We start from the raw sequence: 16,355 nt of genomic DNA on the forward strand, positions 1-16,355 counted from the left end.
AAGTAAGACTGGAGCTCTTGGACCCATGTTTTATGACTTTTTGATACTGAGCTCTCAAGATTCTGAGCTAATGTTATGGTTATGTTCTGCTGTGAGACCTAGTAGAAGTAATGCAGCTAAGATTTAGTTAGAACTGACCACGTGATGCATAGCATCCAGTGTTTGCCTATGCTGACTCCTTTAATCTTTCCTGAGCCCTCATCAGTAAGACCCATACATTCCTTCCTGCATAAGAAGGTGGAATCTCGGGTTGGGGATTTAACTCAGTGGTAGAACACTTGCCTAGCAAGCCCAAGGCCCTGGGTTCGGTCCTCAGCTCTGAAAAAAAAAGTGAAATCTCTCTTTCAAGACCCACAGAAGTAAGTGACTGAGCTGGAACTCGGGCTCTGCTCTCATTTAATTTTGTGTCTAGCTGAGTTGGTTCCCGGTTAGCTAGTAATGCTGACAGCTGCTGAGAAATGCAGTGAAAGGCTGTCACCGGGTACTGATCTTGTCATGGGTTTCTAGACTGTAACAGGGTACTGATCTTGTCATGAGTTTCTAGACTGTAACAGGGTACTGATCTTGTCATGGGTTTCTAGACTGTCACCAGGTACTGATCTTATCATGGGTTTCTAGACTGTCACTGGGTACTGATCTTGTCATGGGTTTCTAGACTATCACCGGGTACTGATCTTGTCATGGATTTCTAGACTGTTACCTGGTACTGATCTTGTCATGGGTTTCTAGACTGTCACCGGGTACCGATCTTGTCATGGGTTTCTAGACTGTCACCGGGTACCGATCTTATCATGGGTTTCTAGACTGTCACCAGGTACTGATCTTGTCATGGGTTTCTAGACTGTCACCGGGTACCGATCTTATCATGGGTTTCTAGACTGTCACCGGGTACTGATCTTGTCATGGGTTTCTAGACTGTCACCGGGTACTGATCTTGTCGTGGGTTTCTAGACTGTCACCAGATACTGATCTTGTCATGGTTTTCTTTTTTTCCAGGCCTATTCTATCTGTGTTTCTTCATTTTCTGAAGTCAGCCCCCAAACTGCTGAGGCGAGTGCTTTACTAGCTAAAGCTTATGCCATGTCTGGAGAATCCCAGCACAGGGGTAGGTAGAGGAGGTGGCCTTGCATTTATCATCACTCCCCAGTGACATGAGAGGCAAACTGATGAATGATCCATAAATAAGAGATTATAGGTAGCTATTCATGTAATGGAAAGATAAAGCTAATACAATTTTGTAAAAAATCAATTCCATAATTACACATGAGGTTACAACTGATAATATCTTCCCAAATTAATTGAGCACCAAAACAAACTATTTTCTATTTCCTGTACTCCTTAGAATATCTGCCCCATTTACCTTTCTAAACTGCAGAGATGACATATACAGTAAGCGTGGCTTACCATGTGAGCTCAGTAGAAGGGGGGCATCAGCTCTTCTCTCCCTGCACTCAGCCTTAACTCCTTTACCCGGCTTTACAAGAGAGAATGATGTAGCAGTTAGAATTTCCAAGACCTGTATTCAAAGATAATGGACTAGGATTTCTAGAGGGAAGCTAAATGTTGAGTGTTTCCTCCAGCAAGACTCCTCTGTCCAGCAAGGTGGTCGGTGTGAAACTGGGTGGCAGAGAGATGGCTGAACGGGTGAGGGAGGCAGTGCTGGCTTGAGCAGCCTGACGAATGCCGGAGTCGACTAAAGGGACTTTTCTCTGTCTTGGCTTCATAGACGATGGGGTGGGGTCTGCCCTGACGGAGGAATTTGGGATTTGTGCAAAATGTAAAATGTCTTTCCCTAGCCGGGCAGTGGCATTAATACACACCTTTAATCCCAGAACTCGGGAGGCAGAGGCAGGTGGATCTCTGTGAGTTCAAGGCCAGGGTTTCTCTGTGTAGCTTTTCGCCTTTCCTGGAACTCACTTTGGAGACCAGGCTGGCCTCGAACTCACCTGCCTCTGCCTCCCGAGTGCTGGGATTAAAGGCGTGCACCACCACTGCCCGTCACAGACACTTTTTAAAAAGCCAAGAACTCAGAATAAGGTTAACTGTAGAGGTGAAAGATCTCAACAAAGAAAAATTTTGAACACTGAAAAACAAAGCCAAAGCAAACACTAGACAGTGCAAAAGAAACTCCCATGCTCATGGATTGACAAAGTAATATTGTGCAAAGGACTATATTAGTGAAAGTAATGCACAGACTCAGCGCAATCCTCACTAAAATCCCAATGATATACTTCATAGCACAAGGGAGGAAATCCTAAAATTCACATGGAATCACAAAAGACCTTAAACAACTAAGGCAGTCCTTACTAGAAAGAGTCATGTTGGAGGTATCACAACTCTGATCTCAAAGTATATCACAGACCCCAGAAACTAAAACGGCATTGTGCTAGTGTAAAAAGAGACAGGGCGCAAAGGAATAGAAAAATCCCTGAAAAAAAACTACACAGCTCCAGTCAGTTAATTTTTGACAAAAGAGTCAAAAACATATATTGCTGGGAAAAATAAAAAATAGTTCCTCTAATGAATGATGCTGGGGAAACTGCTGGTCAACATGTAGAATAGTGAAATCGGGTCCTGGGGTACAGTTGAGAGGGTAGCATGGCCGCCTGTACACACTGAGCCTCGGTTAGAGCCCCGGCACCTCATGAAACTGGCACAGTACTGTGCATCCTCTACCCAGCACTCAGAACCTGAGCAAGAGGACAGAAAGTTCAAGGTCATCCTGCACTATGTAGAGAGTTTGCAGCCAGCCTGGGATATGCAATGTCCTGCTTCATGGAAAGAAAAGAAAGGGAATCCTGTCCCCTAATCTGAACAAAGACTAATTCATAATGGGTCAAAGACCTAAACACAGGACCTGGTCTTGAAACTGCTATTGGAAAACATGGGAAACACTTCAAGATATAGGTATAAGCAAGGACTTTCTGAAAATAACTGTAATAGCACAGGAAACAATCCCATAGACTGACAAATGGAATAACATGACATTAGAAAGCGCCTTACAGCAAATAAAGTAATTATCAGAGTGAAGAGATAGCCTACCAAAGGGGATAAAATATATAAGATATACATTAGATATAAGATTCATATAAATTAAAGAACTACAGAAATTAAACACCAAAAGACCACCCAAATCAATCAATGAATGTTATAATAAACTTAAATAGTTCTCAAAAGAAGAAATAAAATGGTCAATATTTGAAAGTTAAGAAAATGCAAATTAAAATTGCTTTGAGATTCTGACACACCCCAGTAAGAATGGCTTTTATCAGAAAACAAGCAAACAAAAGAACTACTGGCCAGGATGTGTGAAAAGAACCTTTATATACCACTAGTGAGAATGTAAAACTTGCAAAGCCTCTCTGGAAATCAGCATAAAGTTCTAAAAAAAACAAAAAAACCAAAAAAACTAAAATAGAACTTCCATATGACCCAGCTATACCACCCTTAGGTATATAACCAAAGATACTTAAGTCAGCATACCAGAGACATTTGCATATCCTTGGTCATTGCTGCACTTGTTCATAATAACCAGTGTACTGGCTGGTTTTGTATGTCAACTTGACACAAGCTAGAGTCATCGGAGGAAAGAGCCTCAGCTGAGGAAATGCTTCCTTGAGATCCAGCTGTAAGGCATTTTCCCAATTAAGTGATCAATGGGGGTGGGGGAGGAGGGTGGGCAGCCCATGGTAGGTGGTGACTTCCCTGGGCTGGAGGGCCTGGGTTCTATAAGAAGGTGGGCTGAGCAAGCCATGGGGAAGCAAGCCAGTAAGCAGCACTCCTCCATGGCCTCTGCATCAGCTCCTGCCTCCAAGATCCTGTCTTGTTTGAGTTCCTGTCCTGACTTCCTTCAGTGATGAACAGCAATGTTGAAGTGTAAGCCTATAGACCCCTTCCTCCCCAATTTGCTCTTTGGTCATAATGGTTTGATGCAGCAATAGAAACCTTAACAAGACAGCCAGGAAAAGAAACCAGCCTAGATGTTCTTTACATATACAGAGAAGCCAGAGAACAACTTGCAGGAGTCAGTGTTCTCCTTCCATCATGTGGGATGTTGGGGTTGAATTTGGTTCCTCAGGCTTGACCATGGTGCCATGGTCACTGAGCCACCTCACTGGCTTCATTAACAGCAAGAAAGTATAAGCTTTCCAACTAAGGACAGGAGTAAGGCAGAGATATCTTCCCTCCACACTCCTTTCCAACATCATATTAGAAGTCCTAATGCAATAGAACAAGAAAAGAAAAAATGTGCTACTTAGGAATAAGAAATAAAACCTTTATTTGAAGATGATCTGATGATCTAATTTGGAAAACTAAAAAAAAAATCATCATTACCATCATCATCAACTCTTCTGAAACTAATGGACTATAGATAATATGCAGAATTCTAGGTTAATATACAAAAAATCCAGTCACTGTGATTACGACAAAAACAGACAACTGGAATTTCTAATTAAGATGAGAGGATCATTTATATTGGCAACCCAATAAATAAATAATTATAATTCTAACAAAAAATGTGAGAAATGTATATAACAAAACTTTTAAACCTGAAGAAAAAAAATCAAGTAACTAAGAGATGTTTCATGTGCACAGATAAGAGCACTCATTATTTTTTAGATATGAGTTCTTCCTAACAGACTGAATCCTATTCTAAGCAAAATACCAGCAGGTTATTTTGTGTACACTGAGAAACTGAAATGTATGTGGGGTGGCCAATCTCCCGATAGCCAGCACAACACTGGAAGAGGAACAGACTTATTGTAGGTTTACAGTGACCAAGGCAACATGGAACAGGCAAAAGTTCCCATTATTTTTATACATCTTTATATATTGACTATGTAAGCAAATGCTGTATTTGGAATAAAAGACAACATTAAAAGTAAATGAAAGGTTCTTCCCCCCCCCACCACCACTACCATTGAAGAAAGCCTTTGGGACTAAGAAAACACAATTACAGCAAGCACATAGAAAGACTCTATGAAGACAAGAAGTCAAAGCCCAGCTTTTCCTTCAGGGCTGGGTTTTTGTGTGCTTGTTTTAGTTTTCTTTCTCTTTTAAGTCTCTGAAGGGTCTTCAACCCTTAATTTAAGGTTGGTCAGTGTAAAGAGAGACAAGATGGCTAAGTGGCCCACAACTATTGTGTAAACAAGTCCTAATCCAGACTTGAACTTGTTGAGCCATGGGCGGGGGGCGGGGGGGAGGCTCCTGGCAGAAGGAAAAAGCCCATAAGCCATTTGTTTGAGAGCATGGCCAGTTGCAATCTAGGCTGGCCTGGAATTCCTTCTGTAGTCCAGGCTGGCCTAAAACTCATGGCAGTCTTTCCTGCCTCAGCCCCTTGGCTGCTGGAATTATAGGAGTGAGCTACAAAAAAATTGCCAAATCATACATTTATGTGTATACATTAAAGATACATAATAAATACATATATAGTATATATAAACACAAAATATCAAAGTTTTAGCTGAAACATAGTCTTTCAATGTACCTGGAAGTCTAATATGGTAATTATTTTGGTCTTTAGGATATCAGAATTATTTGGACTGATGCACCTTCCCCCTACTTGAAATCCATGCACCCATTTCATCATAAGACTATCGTCTAATTCTAGCCAATCCTGTCGTGGACTTTTTGAAGGTCTCTGTGAAACCTGAAATAGGAGCAGTCACACACTTTAAGCATGAAAATGTCAATGGAGCTCAAGCTGATAATAGACAACTATGAAGGCTTGAAGTTTGCTTTAAATAATCCTTTCCATTTTTCCAGATGCTGTTGAGATTTATTTCATAAGAAGTATTAGTACATATCAAACATTGGGCTCTAAAGATTATGAAACTCTCACCGCCATTGAAGACTTTTGTACATGGCTCATCCAAAATGGCGAAAAACAGGTAAAAGTTACCAAGTCATAAACATGATTCCTATTTTATTTGTTAGATATAGATGGCCTTTTTGTCTCACAGTTCAGAAACTAGAGATCACACAAGTCTCAGATAAAGCTGAGTGTCACACACAGAGCTGCTGTTGCTTACAGTATTGATATAATAATTTGCTTTTGTTGTGCATACGTGAAGTCCTTCAAATCCAGAACATTTTAAGCTCTACCTTTATAAATTTACTAATTTGAATCAGAATTAGCCACCACCTTTGGATCTAACTGAAATGAATGATAAATGGTGCTGTTCACGGTGCTGGTTACCAGAGGAAAGGTCATGGTCACAACAGAATCCAGTATTAGTTTCAGAGTTTTATTAGGAGGAAGGGAATGGGGGAGCACGTGCAGAGGGCAGAGGGAAAGATAGTGGGGTGGGGGAGAGAGAGCAGAGCAGAGAGAGAGGGTGGGGTCTGCATCCAGCTATTTAAGGGCTCCTGATGAAGTGGGTTTATGGAGCTACACCAGGTATGTGCTGATTGTGTGACCAAGTAGTTGTCAGCGCTCACTGATGATGTAAGATGCAAGACCCTTTGCTTAACTCCTGAACTGCGCATGTACGGTCATGTAGCTGGAGTGAGAGCAGAATTCTAACTCTAACTGCTTTAGTTTCTGTTTTTTTGTTTTTTATTTTTCATGGTGGTATTTCCCTTTCAGTCTAACCTTCATCCCTTACTAGCCACAATCTCATCTTTAAAAGTTACGTAAAGTATCTTAGGTGCTATCCTAGCTATCATTTCTAGTGCTGTGATGAAACACCAAGACCATATAAAACTTTGGGAAGGAAAAGGTTTATTTCAGCTTAGAGTTCAACATCACAGTCCATCAGTGTGGGAAGTTAGGGCATAAACCCACAGGGAACAAGCCTGGAAGTAGGAAGTGAAGCAGAGGCCATGGAGGAGTGCTGCCTACTGGCTTGCTCCTCATGGCTTGCCCAGCCTACTTTCTTATAGCACCCAAGACCACGAGGCCAGGAGTGGTACCACCCACAATTGGCTGAGCCCTCCCCATCAATCCCTAATAAAACGACGCACAGCTGATGTATAGATGCATTTTCTCAATTGAGGTTCCCTCTTCTCCAGCTTGTGTCAAGTTGACATTAAAACTAACCAGTACAGATACTGACATTTTTATTTAATGATCCCATTAGTCATTTGCTTAGGAAGTTGTGACCTAAGCTTTATGTATTTAAACACAGTGAAGACCTTTGCGTGTTATGAGATTCCATATGACTTTGAGCTGTCCAAACCAACCTTATACTTCCTCAGGCAAGTGGGGACAATTGGATAGATCTGATATCAGCCATATGACAACTTATACATTAAAAGTGAGTGTATAAGCATATGGTTAAGAATGTGTTTCCTTTCACTAATAAAAGCTTCTTTTATGCCACATATAAGTATTTTTAAAACTAATGTTTTTTATTAACTAGTATTTGTAAAAATGAAAGAAACATAGTGACTGTGACATGTTCTAATGGCTCAGATGGTTAATTTTGAATCTCAGTGCCATAGAATAATGACATGTCTATAATTTTACTTTCAAAGATGAGTTTTTCAGCCTTTGGTAGCTTTTTCTTGTTAAATGATGGTGTAATGAACATCACGATCTTGTTTATGATAAAATTGCACACCCGGTGCTTCACAGCCCTCCTCTTCTAAACCCAGGTGCTCTCTCAGACAGCAAGCTCTTGGGAAAAGACAAAAAAAGGCCTGAGTGCAAGTGATTGCTAATCTATTATCAAGCAGGACTGTGAAGTGATAGCTTTGGCGTTTAGAAAGGAAGCTCCATGAGGACAGGAACGGTGGTCTGCTGTGTTCACTGCTCTGTGCCCAGTGTGTCAAACAGTAACTAGCACATAGTAGGTGCTCAATAAGTATTTCATGAAGCTGTTAATTTCGCTGCACATCTTCTGCTTTGAAAAGGAATTCTTTAGCCGACTTCCAAGCCTAGTGTGAGCTATAGACTCATTGTAGAGTACCAGAAGAGATGCATATGACTTGGTCATGTGTTCTACAGACTAGAAGAGAAGGAAATTTCCACAACCCAGTAAAGGCCACATATGAAAAGCCCATGCTGGTATCTGTAGCATGAATCTTAAAAGTTCTTATTAATAAAATCAAATCTGAAGCCAGTTATTGGGGTGAAATGCTGGAAGATCAGAGAGACAGAACAAGCCACAGCTATCTCACCTTGCCAATTCCTCAGTTGGTCCTGTTTCCTCAGACTGGAAGCTTCTGTGTCCTCATCCCAATGGCTCTCAGCTGAACTGCTGCTCGAAAGCCTGAAGCTTAACCAGCTAAATGCTTAACCAGGCCAAATGCTTAACCAGCCTAATGCTTCTAGTTTCTGGTCCTCAACGCCTTATAAACCTTTCTGGTTTCTATCACCACTCCCTGGGATTAAAGGCTGCTTTCTGGGATTAAAGGCATGAGTCACCATGCCTGGCTGTTTCCAGTGCGGCCTTGAACTCAGAGATCCAGAGGGATTTCTGTCTCTGGAATGCTAGGATTATAGGCGTGTGCTAACATTTTCTAGCCTAAGTATCTTGTGGCTTTTCTGTTCTCTGGCCCCAGATAAGTTTATTAAGGTACAAAATATTTTGGGGAACACAATACTACCACAGGTATCATAGTCTGTGGGTAAAACTGGAAGCTTTTCCTCTGAATGTTATAGAGTAGGAACAGGACAAGAATGCCCACTCTCAACACTTCCTTTTAATGTTGAGCTGAAAGCACCAGCCAAAGTGAGTGGGCCGGAAAAAGAAACAAACAGTATTCAAATTAGAAAGGAGGCTGAATTGTCTCTTTAGAATGATGAAACCATATGAAAGTCCTAAAGATCTCTCTCTCTCTCTCTCTCTCTCTCTCTCTCTCTCTCTCTCTCTCTCTCTCTTTCTCTGCCTCTCTTCTCCTCCCCCTCTCTCTTTCACACAACTTAAAACTAATAAGTTCAACCAATCTACAAAAGACAAAAGAAACACAAAATAGGTTTTGTATCTGTACACTATTAATGAAAAATCTAAAAGTAAAGTAAGAAAATAATCCCATTTACATGAGTATATAAAGAAAGAGGACATACATAGAAATAAATTTACCCAGGTAGGTAAAATATTTTCGAATACTGAGAAAAATAAACAGAATTTTTTAACTGTATCTACACTTTCCTATTCTGAAAAATACAAAGGCACAGAGTTTTGAGATTCCTGAATTATTGGCACTGCTTCCTGAAAAGCAGCAGTTTATATCCTTAAATATGTATTATTCAACAACCCCTACCCCTAAGCCTCAGGGAACATTGCAGGAGAGGAGATGGAAAGATTGTAAGAGCCAAAGGAGCAGTTTTGCTGTGAGATGGTTTTCTCTAGACAGAACATGCATGCTGCATCCATGAACTCAAAAACAATAAAACCTGCACCAGACCACACCAGTGGACATCCCAATGTGGGGAGGATCGCGCACAGGGTGCACTCCCAGATGAAGACCTGCAGCCAGTAGGTGACTGAGGAGGGAGGGAGAATCAAGTTTTCCTCAGAGGTGAGCCCCCTAATACGTTGTCAAGCATACATGGTGGTCCCTACACCCGGATGCATATGGAAGAGGTCATGAACTTGAGAGAGAAATGTGTGTGGGGGGATACATGGAAGAAGATGAAGAGAAGAGAATGAAGGGTAGAAATGAGGTAAACACAGCATACTCAGTATGAAATTCTCAAAACTATTAAAATACGTAAACTGTTTTGTTTAATGCGGCACACAAAAGATGATGATTATATGTTCAACTTAGCGCTAAAGAAATGTTCTGTTTATACATTCAAAAATGGGTAATTGGGCAATGCCATACATAGCATACGAGTGTACAGCAATAACTAAGCCTCTTCGCTCTTTCTAAATAACACACATTGGTGTGTGGAAACACCAAGGGCTCTGTAGATAGCTAAAGCCATTGAAAGCAGAAAGAATCCAGCTGGAGCCATCAATTACCTGACTTCAAACTGCACTACAGAGTCATAGTGATAGACAGCATGGCATTAGCACAGAAACAGACACATAGATCAGTGGAACATAACAGAAGACCCAGAGACAAACCCCAACACCTAATCTTGACAAAGGTGCTGAAAACATGCGCTAGGAAAACGATGACCTCTTCCGCAAGTAGTGCTGGCAATACTAGGTATCCCCTGAAGAAAAATCAATTAATTCTACATTTCTCACTCTGAACAAAAGGGTACTCAAACTGGATCAAAGGTCATAATTTAAAACCAGAAATGCTGATGCTGCTAATGAAAAACATTAAACAACAACAAAACAAAACAAAAACTTGAGAACATAAGTATGGGCAACACATTTCTAAATACTATCTCGCTAGCACAAGAAACTGCTCCAAGGATCCACAGACCAAATTATGTGAGATTTAAAAGCTCCTTAATAGAAAAAGAAACCACCAGATAGTAACCACCCAGCAAGGCTTAACAGTTCCTTCAGGCAAAGGGTTGACATTATATAAGGAATTGTGAACACTAGACACCAAAGGGGAGGGAAAAGAAAACTCCACAGTGACCTGAACAGACAGTTCTCAAAAGAAGAAACACAAATGCCGAATAAATGTTTTTTTTTTAAGATGTCTAACATCTGTAGCCATTGCTGGAATTCCATCTCACCTGAGTGAGAACAGTTAGAAAATCAAGAAAACAAATTTCTAGAAATCTATGGCAGCAAATGCTGGCAATGGTGTTCTGAAAGAGGAACCTGTTGTTGGTGGAAATCAGTGTAGATGCCCCTCAAAGAAGTAAAACTAAAACTGCCACATAACTCAGCTATTCCACTTCTGGGCATATGCCCAGCGGGCTCTCTGTCCTACCACCAAGATCCTTGCAAATCCACCTTTATTGCTGTTTGTTTCACAATAGCAAGGAAGTGTGATCAGCCTGGATGTCCACTGAGTAAAGAATGGATAATGGACATGTGGTACATAAGTGCAATGACATTTAGTCAGCCAGTAAAGAAAGATGTTCAGAGACAGAGGCAGGCGGATCTCTGTGAGTTTGAGGCCAGCCTGGTCTACAAAGTGAGTTTCAGGACAGCCAGGGCTACAAAGAAAAACCCTGTCTCAAAAATAAAATAAAATAAAGAAAGAAAGAAGCAAGGAAGGAAGGGAGGGAGGATGGGAGGGAGGTGTAGCTGAAGTTTTCTCCAGTCCTGCCTGGCCCATGGTCAGGACAAATCTCTCTCACCCACTAGTCCCACAGTCGCTTAGATCCAACTGAGTAAACACACAGAGACTTATATTGCTTACAAACTGTATGGCTGCAGCAGGCTTCTTGTTATCTAGTTCTTATATATTAAATTAACCCATGTCTATCAGTCTAGAAGTTGCCACATGGCTCGTGGCTTACCGGTACCTTACACCTCACTTTTCATGGTGGTGGCTGGCAGTGTCTCTCTGCCTCAGCCTTCCACTTCCCAGAATTCTCCTCTCTCCTTGTCCTGACTATACTTTCTGCCTGGCTACTGGCCAACCAGTGTTTTATTTGTTAACCAATAAGAGCAACACATTTAACATACAGAACATCCCACAGCAGGGAGGGAGGGAGGGAGGGAGGGAGGGAGGGAGGGAGGGAGGGAGGAAGGAAGGAAAGAAAGAAAGAGAGAAGAAAGGAATAAAGAAGAAAAGTTTTCTGGAAGATGGTGGAACTAGAAAGCATTATATTAGAACAGCGTTTCTCAACCTGTGGGTCTCTGTTTGGGAGTAGCCTAAGACCATAGGAAAACACAGATATTTATAACACAATTCATAGCCATAGCAAAATTACAGTTATGAAGTAGCAACAAAAATAATTTTATGGTTGGGGGTCACCACAACCCTGTATTAAAGGGTCGCAGCATTAGGAAGGTTGAGAACCACTGAACTAGGAGGTAGCCCAGGCTCAGAAGGACAAATGTCCTTTTCATATGTGGATCCTAACCTCTGTTAAATGTGTGTATTCAGGCTCAGCACGTTGGCACAGGCCTTTAATCCCAGCACTGGGAGGTAGAGGCAAGCAGAGCCCTGTGAGGTTAATCTGGTCTACATAGCAAGTTTCAGGCCAGGCACAACTACGTAAGGAAAACCAGCTTCAAAAGGGAAAAAGAATGTGTACCTGGAGGGGGCTTTAAAGGAAGCGGGTAGGGAAGACGGTGGAACAGAGTGGATGAAAGAATGATGGGGTAAAGGAGGAGGTGTACGGACAGCAGACGTGTGTGCACATGCAGGTGTAGAATTCATCTAAATGAAATACATATAAAAATCTCACAGAAACCTGCTACTTTATAAGTTAATTTAAAAATTGTATTTTACATATTTTTAAAAAGACAAAACATTGGGAAGGCAAATGCAGACAACTGACACGATGAATGGTTTATGTTGATCTACACTGAACTTTCTGCTGTGGAGTGAGTAGATTAGAGAGGGCACTGTCATGGAAGATGAGTGGCTTAGGGCGGTGGTGGCGCACGCCTGTAATCCCAGCACTTGGCGGCAGAGGCAGGTGGATCTCTGTGAGTTCGAGGCCAGCCTGGTCTACAGAGCGAGTTCCAGGACAGCCAGGGCTACATACAGAGAAACCCTGTCTTGAAAAACAAAACAAAACAAAACAAAACAAAAAATGTCAAAGTTATGAAAGAGAAAAGGGAGGCAAGAACTATTATGGAGAAGAAAGAATTACAAAAGCAAAAACACAACTGTGATCAGACACTCCACTTTTTAAAATTATAAATAATATTATTGAAATAACTGGAAAATGTACATGTTTGGTCAATAGTATTGTATCCATATAACATTAGCATGACAATGGTATTGCTCTATAGAATAGTCTTGCGCTGAGAAGATATGGGGTTCAATATTTAGGAATAAAGTTTCTCCATGTCTATAATTTATTTTTAATAACAATGTATGCACATGTACTCATCTTCACATATACATACATATATGTATAGTTAAGAAAAAACAATAAAATAAATGTGGGGAAATGGTACTCACTTGTGAATCTAGGTGAAAATTTTATGAGTGTTGATTCTGCTATTCTTTGGCTTTTCTGAAAGTTTGAAAAGTGGAAGAAACAAAGAGTCGGGGCTATGGAATTTAGACTGGCATGGAATCCTGATCCTGTGGCCAAAGTGATCTAGAGAAAGAGCTTAGCTTTTATTAGGCCCCTTTCCATTGTCTGTAAAGTCAGTACAGTGATAGCCCTTATCCTATAGAACATCGTGAAGATTAACGGATACTGTACATGTGGATTAACTGGCATTAACTATCATTGTTAATATTAATTCATAATATGGTAGAGTACTTGGGTGAGTCATCATAACTGACTGCTTCTGACTGTGTAATTGTGGGGTAAAAGGACCTTTTTCACAGTATCCATGCCATAGACATGGTTAATTTTTTTTAATTTATATTCCCTAGGTGGCTTACAAACTGATAAAGTATACACTGAACTCTCGCACCTATGGTAACTGTGGTAAGAAAGTAGCTGAAACCTTTTATAACATGGGCAGCATCTGTTTTGCCAAAGGAGAGCTCAGAAATGCGATTCAGCTGCTAAGGAAGGTGAGCAAAGAAAAGCAACGTCTGGCTGATTTTGTTACATTTTTGTTTTCATGGACTTATTATAAGCAGGATATGGGGAATGGTGTGTGTATATATGTATGTGTATTATTCAGAGTTCTCTATAGGAACAGAACTGATAGCATTAATACACACACACACACACACACACACACACACACACACACACACACATACACACACACACATACACACACACAAGGATTTATTAGAGTGGCTTGCAGGCTGTGGTCCAGCTAGTCCAACCATGGCTTTCTACCTGCACAAAGTTCAAGAATCTAGTGGTTGCTCAGTCCATGATGTTTGATGTCTTCACTGGTCTTCAGTATATGCTGGGATCCTGAAGAAGTAGGCTCTAATGCTGGTGATGGGATGGATTTGCCAGCGAGAGTGAGGGCAAGCAGGCAAAGAGCAAAAGCTTCCTTCTTCTGTGTCCTTTATATAGGCTTCCAGCAAGGAGGTGTGACCCAGATTGAAGGTAGATTTTTTTCACCTCAAAAGACCTCGATTTTTTTCATTTAAAAGTTTTTTTTTTTCATTTTGCATACCAACCACAGATCCCCCTCTCTCCCCTCCTCCAGCTCCTTCACTTCCTCCCCACCCCCCCATCCACTCCCCAGAGAGGGTAAGTGGGAAGTCAACAAAGAAAAAACCTAGATTAAAGGTGGGGCTTCCCATTTCAAATGGCTTGATTTAATTAAGAAAAATCCCTCACAGTTGTACCCACCTGCCTGGGTTTTATAGTTAATTCTAGATGTAGTCAAGCTGACGATCAAGAACAGTCATCACAACATGTATATCTTTTCTCTTCCAATTTTTTTAAACCTTTGTAAGGTATATAACCAATGAGTATGCCAACAGAACAAAAGGCTAGAGACTCAGTGAGCTACACCAGGTATGGTGGTGCACTGCTTTGGTTCCTGTACTCAGGAGGCAGAGGCAGGTGGATCTCTGTGAGTTCAAGGCCAGCTTGGTCTACAGAGTGAGTTCCAGGACATCCAGGGCTACACAGAGAAACCCTGTCTCAAACAAACAAACAAAAAACAGAAAGACTTCAAGGAGAGCATGAGCATAAAACCTACAAAGTCAGAAAACTGCTCACTGAAAAGATGATCATTTGAGGCCTACAGATGAGCTGAAAAAAATGCTAAGGGTGAAGTGAGAAAGGGCTTCTGGGGAAGCAACAGACCAATAAACACTCAAGGCCACAGTGAACGTGATGACAGGAAAATGAAGAGTCTGTGTGCACAGACGTTGAGCAGTGTTCCTCAGATCTAGAACTGAAACATAGCGAAAGGAACAAAATCAGATTCCCGAGCTGCACCCACCTGCCCGTTTCAGAGGTTCCGAGTTGTGTCTAGAGGCTGGTTTTCTGTTTTGTTTTTTAATATTACAGAGGCAATTTTTAACATCTTGCTGATTTTAAAGATCAATGATTTATATGATGAATTACAAAAGCTCTTTTAGGAACTTATAGTGTAAACTATCATGAGAAAATGGTTGATGTGTTTCAAGTAAGAACTTTAAGAACTGTACGGATTTCCAAAGAAGAAATTAGAATAACTAATAGACCTCGTACAGAGATCACTGAGCAACCTTTCTGAAATGAAAAAGGACCTTACTATAGACATGGTAAAGGCGTTACAGTTCAGATCCAGAATGTCCCCACAGACTCATGCTTTGGACACATGGTCCTCAGCTCAGGACACAATTTAAGGAGGGTGTGAAACAGGTGGCAGGCTCCCTAGCTGGTGGAAGGTCACTGGGGGTTGACCTGGAAGGTTATGACTGCTTCTGGTTTCAGGGTAGCTTACCAGCATCCTGACTGCAATGTGAGTCTGCTCTCAATGAGACTGAAATGGACTGTGCTAATGAAGACTGGGGTGGGTCAGGAACTGCCCCCAGAACTGCAAAGAAGAGGAGAGTCTCGAGTATTACTAAGGACCAGTCTTAATAATCTTCTTCTTCCCAGGGGCCCAGAAGAGAGGCTATGAATGGCAAAAATTATTTTTGGAGAAAGAATCTAAGTACACCGAGCTCTCTTGTCCATCTGCTTTATTCCTCTGGGATAAAACTCTGTCTACACAGTTTCAGTTCTGCTCTCATGCCTAGCTCCTTTCTTGCCTGATTTCTCTCTACATTTATCTGCTGTCCCCTCTAAGTTCTATCTTAATTCTCTCATCTTAGTTCCGCCCCATCTAGGTTCTTATCCATCTAATTCTTTCCCATCTTAGCTCCTCTCCCATCTCTTTCTTTCTCATCTTGTTCTTCCTCATCTGGCTCTTCCTCATCTTCCATCTCATTCCTCTAATACTTTCTTCTAGCCCTTTAATCTAGTTCTTCCCCATCTCAGTTCATTCCTCTCCAGTTCTTACCCATCTAGTTCTTCCATTCTCTTTTCTCTTCTCTGTCTAGTCCTTGCTCTGAAGATAAAACTGCCTTTTATTCCTTTGGCCCTTATCTCTCCAAGCTATCTCTGCTCCCACAGTTTCTGGCAGGGCAGGGGAAGTGTGCTCAGTCACTAGGCAACTTGGCTAAGCAACTTCCAGTCACAGCTAGATGTACCTGTAAGCAGGAACCCCTTACTTCTGAGTTAATTGTTAAGGGTGGATCTAAAACTAGAGATAAGACTTTGGAAAGGAAAAGGTTAAGCTTAATTAGCACATCCCTCAGGCCTTCTTAACAGATAGTCTGGATGCTTAAGTCTGTTCTTAGAGAGTACAGAGGTATCTCTGATAAGATACTTTCGTCAGTCTAGGGATGGTCCTGGCCGGATGCTGCTAATGACAATAATTACAGAAAGGCCTGAAGTTAGGGAT

At 41.3% G+C, this 16,355-nt stretch overlaps 2 protein-coding genes across 7 annotated transcripts in view; one reads left to right on the top strand and one right to left on the bottom strand.

The window, feature by feature from the left end:
* Positions 1 to 16,355, bottom strand: part of Rad1 (RAD1 checkpoint DNA exonuclease) — a 73,178-nt gene that overhangs the window by 25,672 nt on the left and 31,151 nt on the right. The gene's annotated exons all lie outside the window — the stretch shown is intronic.
* Ttc23l (tetratricopeptide repeat domain 23 like) overlaps positions 1 to 16,355 on the top strand; it is a 46,175-nt gene that overhangs the window by 25,424 nt on the left and 4,396 nt on the right. The window contains exons 6-8 of the mRNA XM_052743135.1: positions 997 to 1,105; positions 5,767 to 5,891; positions 13,375 to 13,518. Coding sequence (XP_052599095.1) covers positions 997 to 1,105; positions 5,767 to 5,891; positions 13,375 to 13,518 — 378 coding nt within the window. The remainder of the gene's footprint in view (positions 1 to 996; positions 1,106 to 5,766; positions 5,892 to 13,374; positions 13,519 to 16,355) is intronic.

This window comes from Peromyscus californicus, unplaced genomic scaffold (genome assembly GCF_007827085.1).
Source record: "Peromyscus californicus insignis strain IS unplaced genomic scaffold, ASM782708v3 Scaffold_18__1_contigs__length_77618521, whole genome shotgun sequence".
NCBI lineage: Eukaryota > Metazoa > Chordata > Mammalia > Rodentia > Cricetidae > Peromyscus > Peromyscus californicus.